The following is a 17053-nucleotide window of genomic DNA, read 5'->3' on the forward strand; positions in this document are numbered from 1 at the left end:
TACAAATAAGGGTAAAGTTGTCAATTCTTCTTGATTTTGCAAATAACAAATTGGATCATTAATCCTTTCTGTCATTTTTAAAATTTTAAGACCCAATCTGAAATTTCCTATATTTCAAAAACTTTTTTTTGAGATTTTTCCATACTTATAAAACCCGGGTGGTGGCCTCAAATCACTAAAATGAGGCCCCCATTAATTACCAGAACGGACAAAAACCACGTGTCGTATTTTAAAAAGGCATCAGATACGTTAGCGGTGACGACAGTCTTCCATCCCCATAAATCTGTTCAATGTTTCATGCTTTTCTGTCGATTTCTATTCTTTTCACTTCTCTTCCCTTTCTCTCTGTATTGAATTCACCTGACCTTAAACACAGCATTATGCTTTTTCTTTCGTAAGCGAAGCAAAAAGAGATCTTTAGGTTCAGTTTCTGCTGCGGAAAAATTCCATATTCATACATAAGAGAAACTGAGAAGAAGCAACCTGGAATCATCCTCTTTCTTTGACCTGGCTTTATAAAAGTCGCAAAAGGCTGGCGATTTAGTGTTCTTCTATAACTCTTTGGTTTCTGGGCTTGCCTTAACGTTGGTCATGACTAGTAGAAATTTGCAGTAGTTATCAGAGCCGAGATATATATGTCGGTGTTGCTGTTCGAAACCTTAATTTTGGACTAAACTTTGACGGTGATAATACGTGTTTGGACTAAACTTTGACGGTGATTATACGTGCGGAGGTACGTGTTCTTCCGTAAATCTTTCATTCATCCGCATGTTTTAACGTTGACCTTGATTAGTATAAATTTAATGTTGCTATGAGATGAGAGATATATATCTATCATCTGACTTACTGTTCGAAAAATTGGATATCTCATGATTTAATGGGGTTCTTGGTTTGCCATTTTGAGGCTTCATTATCGCATTTCAATCATGGAAAGACATTTTTCTGTCATTTCTGATCATTTTGATTTTTGAATCGTGCAAAATGGAGTCCTGGAGCCTGAGTAGATGTAGGGTCATGAGACGGGTCGAATAGACCCGGCTTGAGAAGGACGACGATGCAAACGACATGCGTTTAAAAACTTGTCAAAACGACACGTCGTTCATTTCCTTCGTCGACCAGGCTTCTCTCGTTTGTTGTAAACGACGCATCGTTTCATTTATCCTTGAGGGGAAGGCAGGGTTTCACTTAAGCGCCGCTTGCCTGGGGCTGACCTTTGCATGATGGCCTGTTTCTGTTGTGCTTGTTCTTCTTCTTGGCAAATTTTGTTTATTACTCTAAGCATGAAATTTATACGAAAGGAGCTAGACCATCTAGAAAATAAAAAATAGAGTATCTACGAAACGGCCTAACTAAATTCTACAATCACCACAGAAATTTCCTTTCCATTTCATGAGGCACCAAGATAAGAGAAGGGTGTACCCAAAATTGGTTCAGCAATGTTCCCATCAATGTCATATATCCCATTTGGGAGTTGGGACATCTCATAATATAGAACAATATTGAGTCGGGTCTTTTTTTATAAGATTCAGTTGGTGACTATCTGAACATTAAATGCATTTTTACTAATTTTATATCTAATTAATTGCATTATATTTTTTCCCATAGTGTAATACTCCTCCGGTCCTAATTATAAGACCCAATTGACTTATTTGAGGAGATTAAGGAAGTAAGTTAAGTTGGTTATTTATAATAAATAAGTATTGTCATTCTTAAAATATCCTTGCTAATTAAGTATATTGGCTAAAACTATCATTATTAGAAGGATTATCTTGAAAAAAAATGCATAAATATAAGAGAGAAAATGGATTGGGTCTTATAATTAGGACCAAATAAAAAGTCAAATTGGGTCTTATAATAAGGACCGGAGGAGTATATTATCTTTCATCTTTTTTCTCGCTATTCTCTATCTCGCCTACCTTCTTATAAATAAAGGCATATTTTGGGCGAGGGGGGAATACAATTCTTATATATTTACTGCTTTTAATTAATATTAATTAATATTTATACATTTCTTAAATCACACAATTTCATTATCTGAATCTTTATGAAATGAACAGTAGGCGGTATATCTTTGCCTAGGAATGACACGCACAAAAGACACAAACCACAAGGAGACAAAGAATTCTCATCTGTCACGAAGAGTCTCTAAATTGATTTGGCCAATAAGTAAAGCTGAATTAAACATTTGTTTTACCCAGATCTCTCCTAGACTTGGGCTTACAATGATTTCCGAAGGCATTTCATTTTTTTTTTTTAAATAAGAAAGTTTAGATGAGTTAAGTTCCAGCATGCCTCTTGGTTCAAAAAGTGAGGCATTTACATATTGTTCGCCAATAAAGTCTTTACATTGGCAGCAGGATTTGAATTCACCAGGGGTGACTCCTTACCGACTGGATCAACACTTGTTGGCAAGGCATTTTATTTCTGTTTCTGTTATGCTTAGTTGGGCTGAAATTCTGGGACGCTGGGCTTGTTTGATTCTATTTTTTTCATTTTTATGTTCTCGAAACGATTCTGTGGAGCCATTTTTCAGAACAAGTTTTCAAAACAACAGATTAGAAATCTATTTGAATGATTAATTCGAAGAACATATTTAAAATATTGAACTGAAGGGTACAAGAATAGTTTGCTTTATTAGCCTAGTTGTCATGAATGACAATATAATATTCTCCACCTCTCTTCTAATTTTGTAGAACAAGAAGTAACAAAACATTGCAAAGAAACACATTTTCGGACATGTTTTTTTATATCTTTTTTTTTTCAGAACGAAAATTACTTAGAAAACAAAACACCAAACATACCCTTAGTTTTTTTTTTTTTTAATAAAAGGCAATTTATTTAAAGCAAGACAATAAGATTACAGCAATCCAAAACCAGAAGCAAGGCAGCAAAGCAAAAAAGACAAAAATAAAACACAAATGGAAATAGCTTAACTGAAATAAATAAAATGAAGTGCTTTTGGTATTGGTGTTTGAATCAGAAAGGCTTATGGTTTTGTATGTTCTCTAAATAAAATAAAGTGAAAGTAACTATTCAACTGAGCTATATTCTCTAACGCGAATCCGTGGCCTATTGCTATCATGATTATATTCTTGGGGCTCTGGCCCGCCTAAATAATTGTCGTTTTGACCTGTTTCAGCAAAATCTTCTGAGATTTTAGATATTGGACTAGTGTTACATATATACTTTATCACATTTTTCTTGGGGCCAATATAATTTTCTTTTGTTTATGTTGGAACATATCAGATTCTGGTTAATTTCTTATTCAAATTTTAGATAAATACTTTATTGGCCATTGAGTAATTTTTGACTTGTCCAAACTTTAGGAAATTTATTGGGAAAATTGGGGATAGATCCTTCATTGAGAAATTAATTGGCAAATAGTTCTTAAGGACTTTGTGTAACTTAATTTCTTTATGTGCAATTATCTTTCTTGTGCGACGTACTTCCTTTGTGTAACTTAACTTTTTTTTATTTTTTTTATGTGCAGTCCATCTTCCTTTGTGTAAGCTATCTTTCCTTTTATGTACAAATAATGTTTTGCATAAACTATATTTCCTTTGTGCAACTTAACTTTTCTATATCTCATCTTCCCTTGAGCAATCCATTATCCTAAGGACTATTTGGCAATTAATTTTTCAATAAGGGATTTATCCCCCAATTTTCCCAAATTTATTTTGGATAATTTAAATCAGTTTTAGGCCAAAAAGATTGTGGTGTCATTATTTATGCCTAATTTGACAATTAGTATTTAGGAAATTATTTTGACACATTTCAAAAACAAGAATTTCAATCAGTTGCATTTTGTTTATCCGATTAGTCAATTAATTATTTAATTATCATTTAGTTGTTCTTGCTTATGTAGTGTGGGATTTGCATCATACAATGATATATAATAAATTTCTCCTTTCTTAATTTATCCACGTCTTGACTTTTGATGTTCTCATCATTGTGGGAATAGCTAAGTTCATTTTTGAATTATGAATGGCAATGGGAATTCCCTTTGAATTATGTAATTGTGGCATTTGAGAAACTGTCTAGTGATTATATAGTTGAACACTTGTTTCTATAAGCATCAGTAGTTACATAATTCACAATCTCCCCACCTGAATGCATTTATGAATCTCCCAATTTGTTCTTCAATTAGCAGTGCACTGGTAATTTCTTAACGTTGGTTATCATTAGGAGAAGTTTACACCTTCAACTCTGCATTTATGTTCACAGTGAGACAAAGCCCACCTTTCTTTCTTCCTCTCTTTGTGGCTTTGTTTGTAAAGCATTAATAGGTCTCTGAATGCTGCCTTACGGTTGCAGAGATCTCAAATCATTGTTGGATATTTCATTCCTAAGTAACTTTTTATTTTTTTGACTCTTTTTACAAACTTTCGATCATCAATCGCAGCACTTTTGTTTTAGCTTATGGTTACTTCGATATGAGAGCTAGCAATTGACATTTGAATATTTTCTTTATAAGAATTTCTCCCCTCTATATTTCAGGGAGAAGATGGAGGAATTTTGGAGAGTCTTTTGTGAAGAATCAAGTTGTTCAGAAAGAGGGGGAATACATTGCAGTTATGATTTTGAACTTCTCAAAGATCCTTCAACGTGCATGAACCATTTGATGGTCATCTGCCTCAATGTGTTACTGCTGATTTTGCTTTTATTAACGGTAACACTTAAGTCCTCAACCAAGACATTTCATGGTTCTGTCCAAGCACAAAGGTTCTCAAGTTTGCAGGTAGCTTCTGCAATAGTGAGTGGCTGTCTTGGGTTAATTCATTTGTGCTTAGGCATTTGGATCTTAGAGGAGAAATTGAGGAAAACTCACACTGCTTTTCCTAGCCATTGGTGGATTCTAGAGATTTCTCAAGGGATCACATGGTTGTGTGTGGGTTTGACAATAAGTCTCAAGCTGACCAAACTTTCAAAACTATGGTCAAGACTAGTATCTATTCTGCTCCTCTTAATTTCTGGTATTTTTTGTGTTATTTCCATTTGCTTTGTCATTGGTGGAAGAGAAGTGTCCCTAAAGATAGCTTTAGATGTTTTACCGGTTCCTGGAGCAATTTTGTTGGTCATATGCTCATATAAGGGACGTCCGTTTGTTGAGAGAAATATCGATGGAAGCCTTTATGCTCCTTTAAATGGTGAGTCCACTGACATTGATAAAACTAGTTCTGCCGACCATGTAACCCCATTTGCAAAAGCTGGATTCTTTAGCAAAATGTCATTTTGGTGGTTGAATCCACTGATGAAAATGGGCAAGGAGAAAGCTATCCAGGAGGAAGATATCCCGAAGTTGCGAGAGGAAGATCAAGCTGAAAGCTGTTATTTGGTGTTTCTTGATCAGTTGAATAGGCAAAAACAGAAAGAACCATCTTCACAATCATCCATTTTCTGGACAATAATTCTGTGCCACTGGAAAGATATCTTCATATCTGGAATTTTTGCATTGCTTAAGGTACTCACTATCTCAGCTGGTCCACTGCTTCTAAATTCCTTTATATTGGTTGCTGAGGGTAAAGAAAGTTTCAAATATGAAGGATACATACTGGCCATAACGCTTTTCTTCACAAAGATCTTAGAATCAGTATCACAAAGGCAGTGGTACTTCCGAAGCAGGCTCATTGGTTTACGAGTTAGATCACTGCTTAGTGCAGCCATTTATAAAAAGCAATTGAGGCTATGTAATGCTTCAAGGCTGATGCACTCAGGTGGGGAGATTATGAACTATGTAACCGTAGATGCTTATAGAATTGGAGAATTTCCCTTTTGGTTTCACCAGACTTGGACAACAAGTGTTCAATTATGTATTGCAATAGTAATTCTTTTTAATGCTGTGGGGCTAGCAACCATTGCTTCTTTGGTGGTCATAGTTCTCACTGTTCTTTGCAATACTCCACTAGCAAAGCTACAACATACGTTTCAGACCAAACTTATGGTGGCACAAGACGAGAGATTGAAGGCTAGTTCTGAGGCTCTTGTGAATATGAAAGTACTGAAGCTCTATGCATGGGAAACCCACTTTAAGAAAGCTATTGAAAGCTTGAGGAAAGTTGAGCTCAAGTTTTTAACTTCTGTGCAGTTAAGAAGGGCATACAACACCTTTCTCTTTTGGTCTTCACCTGTTTTGGTCTCTGCTGCTACTTTTGGGGCATGTTACTTCCTAAAAGTTCCTTTACATGCGAATAACGTCTTCACTTTTGTTGCAACTCTACGCCTTGTTCAAGATCCGATCAGAACAATCCCCGATGTTATTGGGGTGGTCATTCAAGCTAAAGTAGCATTTGCTCGGATTGTGAAATTCCTCGAGGCACCAGAATTGCAGAGCGCAAATGCCAGAAAGAAGAGCTTAAATGGCTGTCTTAATGGCTCTATTCGCATCAATTCTGCGAACTTCTCATGGGAAGATAATGATTCAAAGCCCACCTTGAGAAACATAAATCTTGATGTTAAACCTGGGCAAAAGGTGGCTATTTGTGGAGAAGTTGGCTCTGGCAAGTCAACCTTATTGGCTTCAATTCTTGGAGAAGTTCCCAAAACTCATGGAACTGTAAATTCTTAATCTTAAACCTTTTTTATTCTTTTTTTTTTTCATGGCCTATAAATTGTTGGGTGCACTTTAGCTTCTTTTTTTATAGCATCCGATTGTCATTTCTGGATTACAGATTGAAGTCCATGGGAAGTTTGCTTATGTTTCTCAAACAGCATGGATTCAAACAGGCACAATAAGGGATAATATATTGTTTGGCTCAGCCATGGATGCTCAAAGGTATCAAGAAACGCTTGAGAGGTCATCATTAGTGAAAGATCTTGCCTTGTTTCCATATGGTGATCTCACAGAAATAGGGGAGAGAGGTGTGAACCTTAGTGGAGGTCAAAAACAACGAATTCAACTCGCTCGCGCTCTTTATCAGAATGCCGATATATATCTGTTGGATGATCCATTCAGTGCTGTTGATGCACATACAGCCTCAAATTTGTTTAGTGTAATAATCATATTGTCATTTTCTCATCCACATACTGTGATATCCTTTTTACTCACATATGGCTTTTAATTTGGCAGGAATATGTCATGGAAGCACTTAGAGAAAAGACTGTCATGCTTGTGACTCATCAAGTTGACTTCCTTCCAGCATTTGATTCTATTTTGGTAACTTTCCTTTGACTCAAGGCATTGTTTATGAAAGTATTATTAATAATTATAATGACTTGGAATTTTATGAATTCTGTGATCTTTTGTCTCCTTGTCATTGCTAAGCAATTGTAGGCTTCCTCCGAAGCATTTAATTTTGTTAGTTTTTGTTTTCTTTAATATTATTATAAATTGTTTTTGAAATAATTTTATAACCCATGGAAGGTTATTAGATGATTGGGTACCAAATTAGGTATAATGATATAAAAAATTTAAATATATTAATAGTGTTACTAGAAAGAGAGAAAGTGACAGAGTATATTCATTCAACAAATAGGAAATGAGGATAGGTACAGCATATAACCCCTTTCCCTTGGCCACATCATCAATCACACTCTCTCTCCTCTAACTAACTCTCAGGTAGTGCGCCTCTGAACCAGTATTATTTACCGTAGTACCCTCTATAGGATTTATCATATATCAAATACTCCCCCCCTCAAAAAGGATCCTTGTCCACAAGGATGGTGGTGGTAGGAGGTGCTGAAGTATCGAAATCTAGGAATTGTTGCTTTATGGCAGAGAGATCCTCCCAAGTAGCATCTTCAGGTTGAGAAAATTTCCATCGAACCAGAACTTGTGTGACAGGGTGGTTGTGACGTTTAACAACCTTTCTCCCTAAAAGTTGATCAGGTTCTAGCATAAAGTGACCGTTATCATCCACAGGAGGGAGTGACTGAGTGAGAGCATTTGAAGGACCCACGTGTTTCTTAAGGAGGGAAACATGAAACACTGGATGTACTCTAGTTTCAGGTGGCAATTCCAATTCATAAGCAACAGTTCCAATTTTCCTTAGGACTCTAAATGGTCCAAAGTACCGAGCAGCGAGTTTGTGAAGGGAATAGTTATTCAGCAGACTTTTGCGAAAAGGGTGTAGCTTCAGATAAACCATATCACCCACTGAAAAGTGACGTTCAGATCTGTTCTTATTAGCCTGCTGCATCATTCTGTGTTGTGCCTTACTTAAATGCTGTTTCAAGAGTTGTAGAACCATCTCACGGGACAAACAAGTTCGGTCAACCAGTTCATTTGGGGAATCTCCAGCTATGTATGGTAGGTGGACAGGAGGGGCTACACCGTATACTGCTTCAAAAGGAGACATGCCTATGGCAGAGTGATAAGTGGTATTGTACCATAGTTCCGCCAATGGAAGCCACTTGGTTCACTGTTTGGGGAAATCTCCAGTCATACATCTAAGATAGCACTCCAGGCAGCGATTCAAAACTTTTGTTTGTCCATCCGTTTGAGGATGATAGGCAGAAGAATAGTGAAGCTTAACTCCATAGAGTCGAAAGAGTTCCTTCCAGAATTTGCCACAAAAAATAGGGTCCCTATCGGTGACAATAGATTTGGGAAACCCATGTAATTTAACAACATTATCCATGAACACATGTGCCACATCTACTGTTGTGAATGGATGTTTAAGAGCTATGAAATGAGCTGCCTTAGATAGTCGGTCCACAACCACTAATATAGTAGTCTTAGAATAAGATTTAGGAAGGCCCCCTAGAAAATCCATAGACAATTCAGACCAAATGTGGTTCGGAATAGGAAGGGGCTGAAGAAGCCCAGGAGAAGCAACCAATTCAGGCTTGAAACGTTGACAAACAGTACATTCACGTACAAAATTACGGACATCTTTTTCCATACCTTTCCAATAGAAAAAAGAAGCAAGTCTCCTGTAAGTAGGGTGAATACCGGAATGTCCCCCAATGCTGTTAGCATGAAAAAAAGTCAACAGATCAGTTCGAAGTGCACAATCAGCTCCCACAACCAATTTCCCATTACGTTTAAGCAATTGATGCTGCCAAGTGTACTTGGAATGGGATGCTGGGTTTTTTTCCAAGTCCCTAATCAGATCCTGCAGCTTGTCATCAAGTAACCATGAGTCCCTCACCTTGTCATAAAGAGGTGAGACAGGAGTAGACAGAGCCAAACAAGATCCATCTGAGCGCCTGGAAAGGGCATTTGCAGCCACATTATCACTACCTTTTTTGTAAACGATCTCGTAATGCAAGCCCCATAATTTATGTAGCCATTTAAATTGTTCTTGACTGAGATCTCTTTGCTCAAGTAGGTGTTTCAAGGGTAAGTGATCAGTTTTAATAATGAATTTACGCCCCCATAAGTAGGAACGCCACTGTCTCACTGCAAATATAATGGCAAGAATTTCTAGCTCATAAGCTGACAAGGGTTTCTTATTTGAAGGTAAAGCTTTGCTAGCATAAGCTAAAGGGTGGCCGTTTTGAGACAGAATAGCATCGAGGCCATAACCAGAAGCATCAGTCTCAATGACAAAGGTATCATTGAAATTTGGGAGCGCAAGGACTGGAGGAGACATCATAGCTTCCTTAAGAGTATGGAAAGCTTGATTTGCAGCATCTGTCCATAGAAACTTTTCATTTTTCTTCAGCAATGCAGTTAAGGGCCGACAAATGGACCCATAGTGTCTAATGAAACGTCTATAGTATCCTGTAAGACCAAGGAAACCACGTAACTCTTTGATAGAACGAGGCACCGGCCAAGAAGCAATGGCATCTAACTTGCGTGGGTCAGCTTGAACCCCCTGGGCAGAAATTAAATGGCCCAAATAATCAACCGGGGTGGTAGCAAAAATGCATTTAGACGCTTTAGCAAAAGCTGGTGCTATCTCAAGGTTAACAGGGTGGTTTCCAAGTGTTGCAAATGAGTAACCCAGTCCTTGCTGTAGACTAAGATGTCATAAAAAAAAAACCAGTATAAATTTACGCAGAAAGGCCTTGAAAACTGAATTCATGAGTCCCTGAAAAGTAGCTGGAGCATTGGTTAAGCCAAATGGCATTACCAGAAATTCATATAGACCTTCATGAGTCCTAAAAGCTGTTTTGGCAATATCATCTTCCTTCATCCGTATCTGATGATACCCAGCTCTCAAATCCAATTTAGAAAAATAGGCAGCCCCTGTCAGCTCGTCCAGCAAGTCATCAATGATTGGAATAGGAAATTTGTTCTTCACTGTGGCTTCATTTAATTTCCTATAGTCAACACAAAACCTCCATGTCCCCTCTTTCTTTTGTACCAATACTACTGGGGCTGCAAAAGCGCTAGTGCTCTCTCGAATGATACCATTATCAAGCATCTGTTGAATCTGATTCTCAATCTCAGTTTTCTGTAGAGGACCGTATCTATAAGGTCTACAACAGATAGGTCTATCATCTACAAGTGGAATAGAATGGTCAAACTTACGAGGAGGCGGCAAACAAGTAGGTTGCTGAAAGACATCTGCAAACTTATCTAAAAGATGCTGTAAGGCAGCCTGTTGCTCCCCTAAGAGTGGTGAGGCAGCATTTAACCCGACTTGCAAATGAGAAGGGGTGTGGATGAGATATAAGTGGCTGGCTATCATCATTTCTTTAATAGACATGGCTTCCGTTGAGATGGGCTGTTCAACAGAGCCAATACCTCGTAAAATGAGCAGCTGACCATTCCATTTAAATTCAAAAGATCTTAATTCCATATCCATTGTAAAACGGCCTAAGGTCTTCAACCATTGAGTGCCAAGGATAGCATCATACCCCCCAATTTTCATGACCAGAAAGTCAGACGAGAAGGAAGTACCCCCCATTTCCCAACTTAATTCGGTACAGTGTTTAGTAAGGCAAACCTGACGAGAATCGGCTACCGTAAGTCTGACTGGTGACCGTTCTTGAACTCCTAATTTAAGCCTTTTGGCGACAGTTGCATCGATGATATTATGGTTGCTGCCCGTGTCGATGAGAAGGATGATCTGTTGATTCTTTATGCAACCCAATAACTTCATGGTGGATGTGTTTTCTCGGCCCTCAATGGCGTTAATCGTCTCGTCAGCTTCACCTTGACCATCACCAATAGCATCTTCAAAATGGTCCTCATCTTCATCAATAATCAGGGTGAACACATGAGAGTCCTTGCAGCGGTGGGTACTCGTATAACGTTCAGGGCACCAATAGCACAACCCTTTACGTCGCCGCTCATCCATTTCCTTCTTTGAGAGCTGCTTGGTGGGCTTCGCAGGGGACTGCACCGGAGAGGAAGCTGAAAGTGAGACAGGAGAGTTGGGTTTGGAGGACAACTGAGTCGGTAATGGGCCTGTCGTCGAGCCCAACGTAGGAGAGGTCTGAGACCCAGCTGCACTATGGCGCGCTGCTGACCCCACCGTTATAGAAGAGAATCTGCGATCGCGATTTGGGGCGTTCTCGTGTAAGGCACGCACGGTTGCTTCCTGGAGTCGAGCGGAACTCATCGCGCCAGCCAAGGTCGATGGCTCAGAGTTGAGGACCAACTGGTGGATATCGGGTCGCAATCCCCCAATGAATAATTTGACCGCAATATCCTCAGGTATATCAATTTCAGATAACAACTCATCAAACTTCCTCTCATAGTTAGCGACAAGATCATCGGCCTGCTGGAGTTTCTTAATAACAATGAGAGGATGTTCATCGCGGACATGAGTGAACTTGATTTCCATCTGCTTGAAATAATCATCCCAACGGACCTCAGAAAAAGAGTGCTGACGCATGAAGGTTTGGTGCCAATGCAGAGCATGGCCCTCCAGGTGGATACTCAGGAGGCGAATGCGGTGTTCAAGAGGTGTAGCGTCGACTTCAAAGAACTGAAGGCAGCGGTATGCCCACCCTTGGAAATCAGCGCCGTCAAACTTCGGAAACTCGACACGGCTCTGTTTGGTCGGAACCGAGTAGGAAGAAGCAGATGTGTGCAGTTCATGAAAAGACCCGAAGTGAGGAACGCGAGGAGGAGTAGCAGAGTGAGAACCTTTGTCAAGACCACTAGGTTCGGCCGGAAGTTGCCTACCAGAAGGGCAAATGGATGAAATCTTGGTGGACATCTCCTTGATGAGGTCTTCAAGGCGGGATGTCGACTGCTCCAGGCGAGAAGTGGTGAGACGAAGATCATCGATTGATTGAGAGTTCTGCTCCAGACGAGTCGTAACAGAGGTGATGGAAGCTTGGTGCAGCTCTAAGCGGTGTTCTAAATCCCCAGTGCGCTCAGAAGATCGAGTGTCCGGCGGTGGCGCCATTGGCTGGACAGAGGCTCTGATACCAATGTTACCAGAAAGAGAGAAAGTGACAGAGTATATTCATTCAACAAATAGGAAATGAGGATAGGTACAGCATATAACCCCTTTCCCTTGGCCACATCATCAATCACACTCTTTCTCCTCTAACTAACTCTCAGGTAGTGCGCCCCTGAACCAGTATTATTTACCGTAGTACCCTCTATAGGATTTATCATATATCAAATAGGGTTTGAATATTGGATTACTATTTGGCCGAAATGAAAGAAGAACCTTGGATTACTATTGCCATGCTACTACTCATACCACTTGAACTAACCTCAAGTTGCCATCTCTTATATGTCATTTTATACTGATGATTTGAACAAAATTAGGATGGATCTATAAATTTTATAGTAAACTAAATTCATATATATATATATAGTGGAATATAAACCCTAAAAAAATTACATATTTGTCACTTACATTAATCTTCATTGATATTATATATAAATTAATTAATAAAAATAAATTTATGTTAATCTATTACTGTATTTTCATTATCAATTAATTTTCTCTGCATCATATATTTCTTAGATCTTTGGTATTGAAGTCTCAAATTGTAATTCTTGATACTTGAGTGTTTTAATCCTTCCTCCTTACAATTTGTTTTTAAAGGAAGAATTCTCCTTCCTTGCTTGAGCCTGTGTTGGTGGCTTTATTATGTGAAGTTAATCAACAGATTTTAGCCATTGTTTGTGTCCTTAATTTTGATAATAGTAACGGTGCGTTTCTTTGTTTATAACAGCTCATGTGTGATGGGGAAATTCTAGAAGCTTCCTCTTATCAGTATCTTCTATCTTCAAGCCAAGATTTTCAAAACCTTGTTAATGCTCACAAGGAAACTGCTGGTTCTGAAAGGCTTCCTGATGTTACTTCTCATACACATGCAAATCCCACCAAGGAGATTATCAAGTCATATTCAGAGAAGCAGTTTAAGGATACAAAAGGTGACCAATTGATTAAGCAAGAAGAAAGAGAAATTGGAGACACAGGGCTAAAGCCTTACTTGCAATATCTGAATCAAAACAAGGGTTATTTGTACTTCTCTATTTCTGCACTTATGCACCTTGCATTTGTGATTGGTCAAGTACTACAGAACTCATGGATGGCTGCTAATGTTGACAATCCTCACGTTAGCACGTTGAAATTGATAGCGGTCTACTTGTTCATTGGAGTTGTTTCAACCCTTTTCTTGCTAGTTAGAACTCTGGGGATTGTTGCTTTAGGCATTCAATCGTCAAAGTCTTTGTTTTCACAGCTGCTGGACTCACTTATCCATGCGCCTATGTCATTTTACGACTCCACACCTTTGGGAAGGATACTTAGTAGGGTAAGCCTACCAAATAATTCCTCTTCTTACAATGCCATGTGATTGATGAAAGTGATTGTGATTTTAAGTATATATGACTTTATATTGTATAGGTCTCATCCGATTTGAGCATCGTCGATCTTGATGTTCCATTCAACCTCATGTTTGCCGTTGGAGCCACCACAAATTGTTATGCTAACCTTGTTGTTCTGGCGGTTGTTACCTGGCAAGTCTTGTTTGTCTCTATACCAATGGTTTATGTAGCAATTTGTCTGCAGGTAATATACCAATTCTTCTCAACTGGTTCTCTATTTTATCATATTGCATTTTATGATGCTCATATTTGACATATGAATATGTGATGTGCAGAAGTTTTTTTGTGTGTGTGTGTGTGTCTGGAAGTTACGGTTGTGTCTTCAGAAGAAATCTTTATATGCTTTTAGATAGTCAAATCACTAAAAGGAATTGACTTGGAATCCAATATTCAAAATTTAAACATCTATGTGAAAAACCATTTAGAATTTACTGTGTTAATCCTGATTTTTCCATGCCTTGCAAACTTTAGAAGTAGATGTTCATGTTCATATGATAATCTATAGTTTTCTTGCTCTATGGTTCCTTTTTTTTTTAAAGGTATATTTTTGCATAAAAATGCTTTGTTTTACACAGAGATACTACTTTGCCTCTGCAAAAGAGTTGATGCGATTGAATGGCACAACAAAGTCCTATGTAGCCAATCATCTGGCAGAATCTGTTGCTGGTGCTATGACAATAAGGGCTTTTGAGGAGGAAGATCGTTTCTTCGCCAAGAATCTTCATTTAATCGATGTCAATGCCTCCCCTTTCTTCCATAACTTTACAGCAAATGAGTGGTTGATTCAACGGTTGGAAACAGTTAGTGCTTGTGTTCTTGTCGCCGCAGCACTTTGCATGGTACTACTTCCACCTGGGACTTTCTCCTCTGGTGAGACTTCAGTCACTATTGCCTACAAAACATTTTCAGGACGATGACAGTTAAGTCCTAAAGATTAACTTAATGCTAGTTAGGCCCTAAGAAACTTTGTTGAGAAATTAGTTGCAAATATAGAAATATTACGTGCAAATTTGACATTTAAGTGATTATTTATGAGCTGCAGTTGCAATTGATAATCCTATATTTGTAATTTTCTGAATCTTGCAACTCACCTTTTGAGAAACTTTTTTGAGACCTAACTGTTGTTAAATTGAATTTTTGGGACCTAACTATCATTTCCCCAATATTTTCTTCTCTGTTCTTACATCTGAACATTCATGTGCAAAATTTGTTGTTGCAGGATTTATTGGCATGGCCATTTCTTATGGGCTTTCATTAAATGCATCCCTTGTGTTCTCAATTCAGAACCAATGCACAACAGCAAACTATATAATATCAGTAGAAAGGTTGAATCAATACATGCATTTACCAAGTGAAGCTCCAGAAGTCATAGAAGAAAATCGTCCTCCTGCAAATTGGCCTGTGGTTGGAAAAGTAGAAATAAATAATCTGCAGGTAAAAATGGTAGTTTTTGAAATCTTACAACATAAAGTCCTTGATCTAGAAACTAGAAAGTGCATAATTTTCTTGTTTATACTGAAACAGATAAGGTATAGGCCTGATACACCTCTTGTACTGCGAGGAATCTCATGCACATTTGAAGGAGGGCACAAGATTGGCATTGTTGGGAGGACAGGTAGTGGAAAGTCCACTCTCATAGGCGCTTTGTTTCGCCTCGTGGAGCCAGCTGGTGGAAAGATCATTGTCGATAGCATAGACATTTGTAGTATTGGCCTCCATGATTTGAGATCGCGTTTCGGTGTCATACCTCAGGATCCTACTCTTTTTAATGGCACAGTTAGATATAACTTGGACCCTTTGTCTCAACACTCTGATCAAGAGATATGGGAGGTGATACTAATGCCTTTTTTTACCCTTTCCACATGGTTGATGTAATAACTAGAACACATCTAGTTTAATTACTAATGGAGTTAAGAAATCAGTTGGTTTTAGTCAAAACGTGGTTTTGATTATAGGAATTTTGTCTAAAGAGTTACAAAATCACTTTATATTCTGCTCTCCCTACCAATATCATGGAAACTCTAATGATGATACGTTTATTCCCTTTAAAGGTTCTTGGAAAATGTCAATTGCGAGAGGCAGTTCAAGAGAAAGAAGGCGGCTTAGACTCTTCAGGTGAGATACCAACTTTTATTGTTGCAGTAATGAAGCATGCTATGTTTTTTTCTTCTTCTTTGGATTGATGATGACTATTGGTTGATGAACTTTGTTGTGCAGTTGTGGAAGATGGATCAAACTGGAGCATGGGACAGAGGCAGCTATTCTGCTTGGGACGAGCTCTTCTAAGGAGAAGTCGGATTTTGGTGCTCGATGAAGCAACTGCATCAATCGATAATGCCACCGATTTGATTCTGCAGAAAACTATAAGGAGTGAGTTTGCAGATTGCACTGTGATCACAGTAGCTCACAGGATACCAACAGTGATGGATTGCACTAAAGTTCTTTCCATAAGCGATGGTAAGTATATGTGTGTGTGTGTGTGCACACACATTAGCTCCATTTAATCTCATAATATTAGTCTAATACTTACTTTTCATGCCAAAGAAATAGAGAGGTTTCTGTTGAGTTTACTAACAATTAAACTTCAACGGAATTGTAATTTTTGCAGGAAAGTTGGTGGAATATGATGAGCCAATGAAGTTGATGAAGAGGGAAGATTCTTTGTTTGGGCAGCTTGTGAAGGAATATTGGTCTCATCTTCATTCTGCAGAATCATGTTGATCTATTAAACCAAAAGCCATGTCTGATAAGCAGCTTATCAGGGAGTGGTAATGGAATGAAATAATGGGGAATTAGTTTCAGTAGCAAATGCGATATTAACTTTTGCCATTTAATGATTAGATAAGAGTAAATTTTCAACATCAATCCATTAATGTCTTGATACAGTTTCATGGATATAAAGTATCAAAAAATTAAAGTGCCTGTTTGCTTACTGGAAAGCTTAGGCTTATTATAGGTATGGTATAAAATGGATTAGAAAAGTTGATAGTATTGTTTAGTATGGCATGGCAAATGTTGGGAAGAAATTTCTGTAATTGAATAAATAAAAATAAAATACAAGCCCAATACAAACACCGTTTTTTCCTTTTGCTGCAAAAAAAATCTTTCTAGTAAAAGCAATACAATGCAAGATGGGCGCATAAAAAATTTCAGATCCAAGCAACACAAAAATAATCATTTTCAATGCTCATTTTGCTCAAGTTTGGAGTAGTTGACATGATATATTCTTTAAAATCTCCAATGAGATGAAACAGATGTTGGAATAATATTATATAATTATTAATTAATATGTGAATTCTATTAATTATTTGTTTAGTAAATTTTGTAATTAAGCATTTGTGTTTAGTGAATTAAACTTGTTAA

General features: G+C 37.9%; 1 protein-coding gene across 2 annotated transcripts; it reads left to right on the plus strand.

The window, feature by feature from the left end:
* The first annotated feature begins 330 nt into the window (after window positions 1–330).
* LOC114755741 (ABC transporter C family member 10) lies at window positions 331–16629 on the plus strand. 2 transcript variants are annotated; one of them, XM_028944610.1, is made up of 13 exons: window positions 331–695; window positions 2061–2064; window positions 4496–6553; window positions 6669–6989; window positions 7067–7153; window positions 13033–13617; window positions 13710–13874; window positions 14266–14560; window positions 14910–15124; window positions 15215–15520; window positions 15742–15805; window positions 15908–16147; window positions 16299–16629. In XM_028944610.1, the coding sequence occupies exons 3-13, from the start codon at window positions 4505–4507 to the stop codon at window positions 16409–16411; spliced, it is 4440 nt and encodes a 1479-aa protein (XP_028800443.1). In that variant the 5' UTR covers window positions 331–695; window positions 2061–2064; window positions 4496–4504; the 3' UTR covers window positions 16412–16629. The 2 variants fall into 2 exon arrangements, with proteins under 2 accessions (XP_028800443.1, XP_028800442.1); XM_028944609.1 differs by lacking the exon at window positions 2061–2064 and having other exon boundaries at window positions 687–733; window positions 4498–6553.
* Window positions 16630–17053: the final 424 nt, after the last annotated feature.

This window comes from Neltuma alba, unplaced genomic scaffold (assembly GCF_004799145.2).
Source record: "Neltuma alba isolate B1F8T4 unplaced genomic scaffold, ASM479914v2 tig00010329_pilon, whole genome shotgun sequence".
NCBI classification, from domain to species: domain Eukaryota; kingdom Viridiplantae; phylum Streptophyta; class Magnoliopsida; order Fabales; family Fabaceae; genus Neltuma; species Neltuma alba.

What these genes read in the sequence shown, in the direction of transcription:
- LOC114755741 (XM_028944610.1), top strand. Translation starts at nt 4,505, where the DNA reads ATGGAGGAATTTTGGAGAGTCTTTTGTGAAGAATCAAGTTGTTCAGAA. An exon ending in TTCCCAAAACTCATGGAACT is followed by an intron (nt 6,554 to 6,668) that starts GTAAATTCTTAA and finishes TCTGGATTACAG; the next exon opens with ATTGAAGTCCATGGGAAGTT. An exon ending in CAGCATTTGATTCTATTTTG is followed by an intron (nt 7,154 to 13,032) that starts GTAACTTTCCTT and finishes TGTTTATAACAG; the next exon opens with CTCATGTGTGATGGGGAAAT.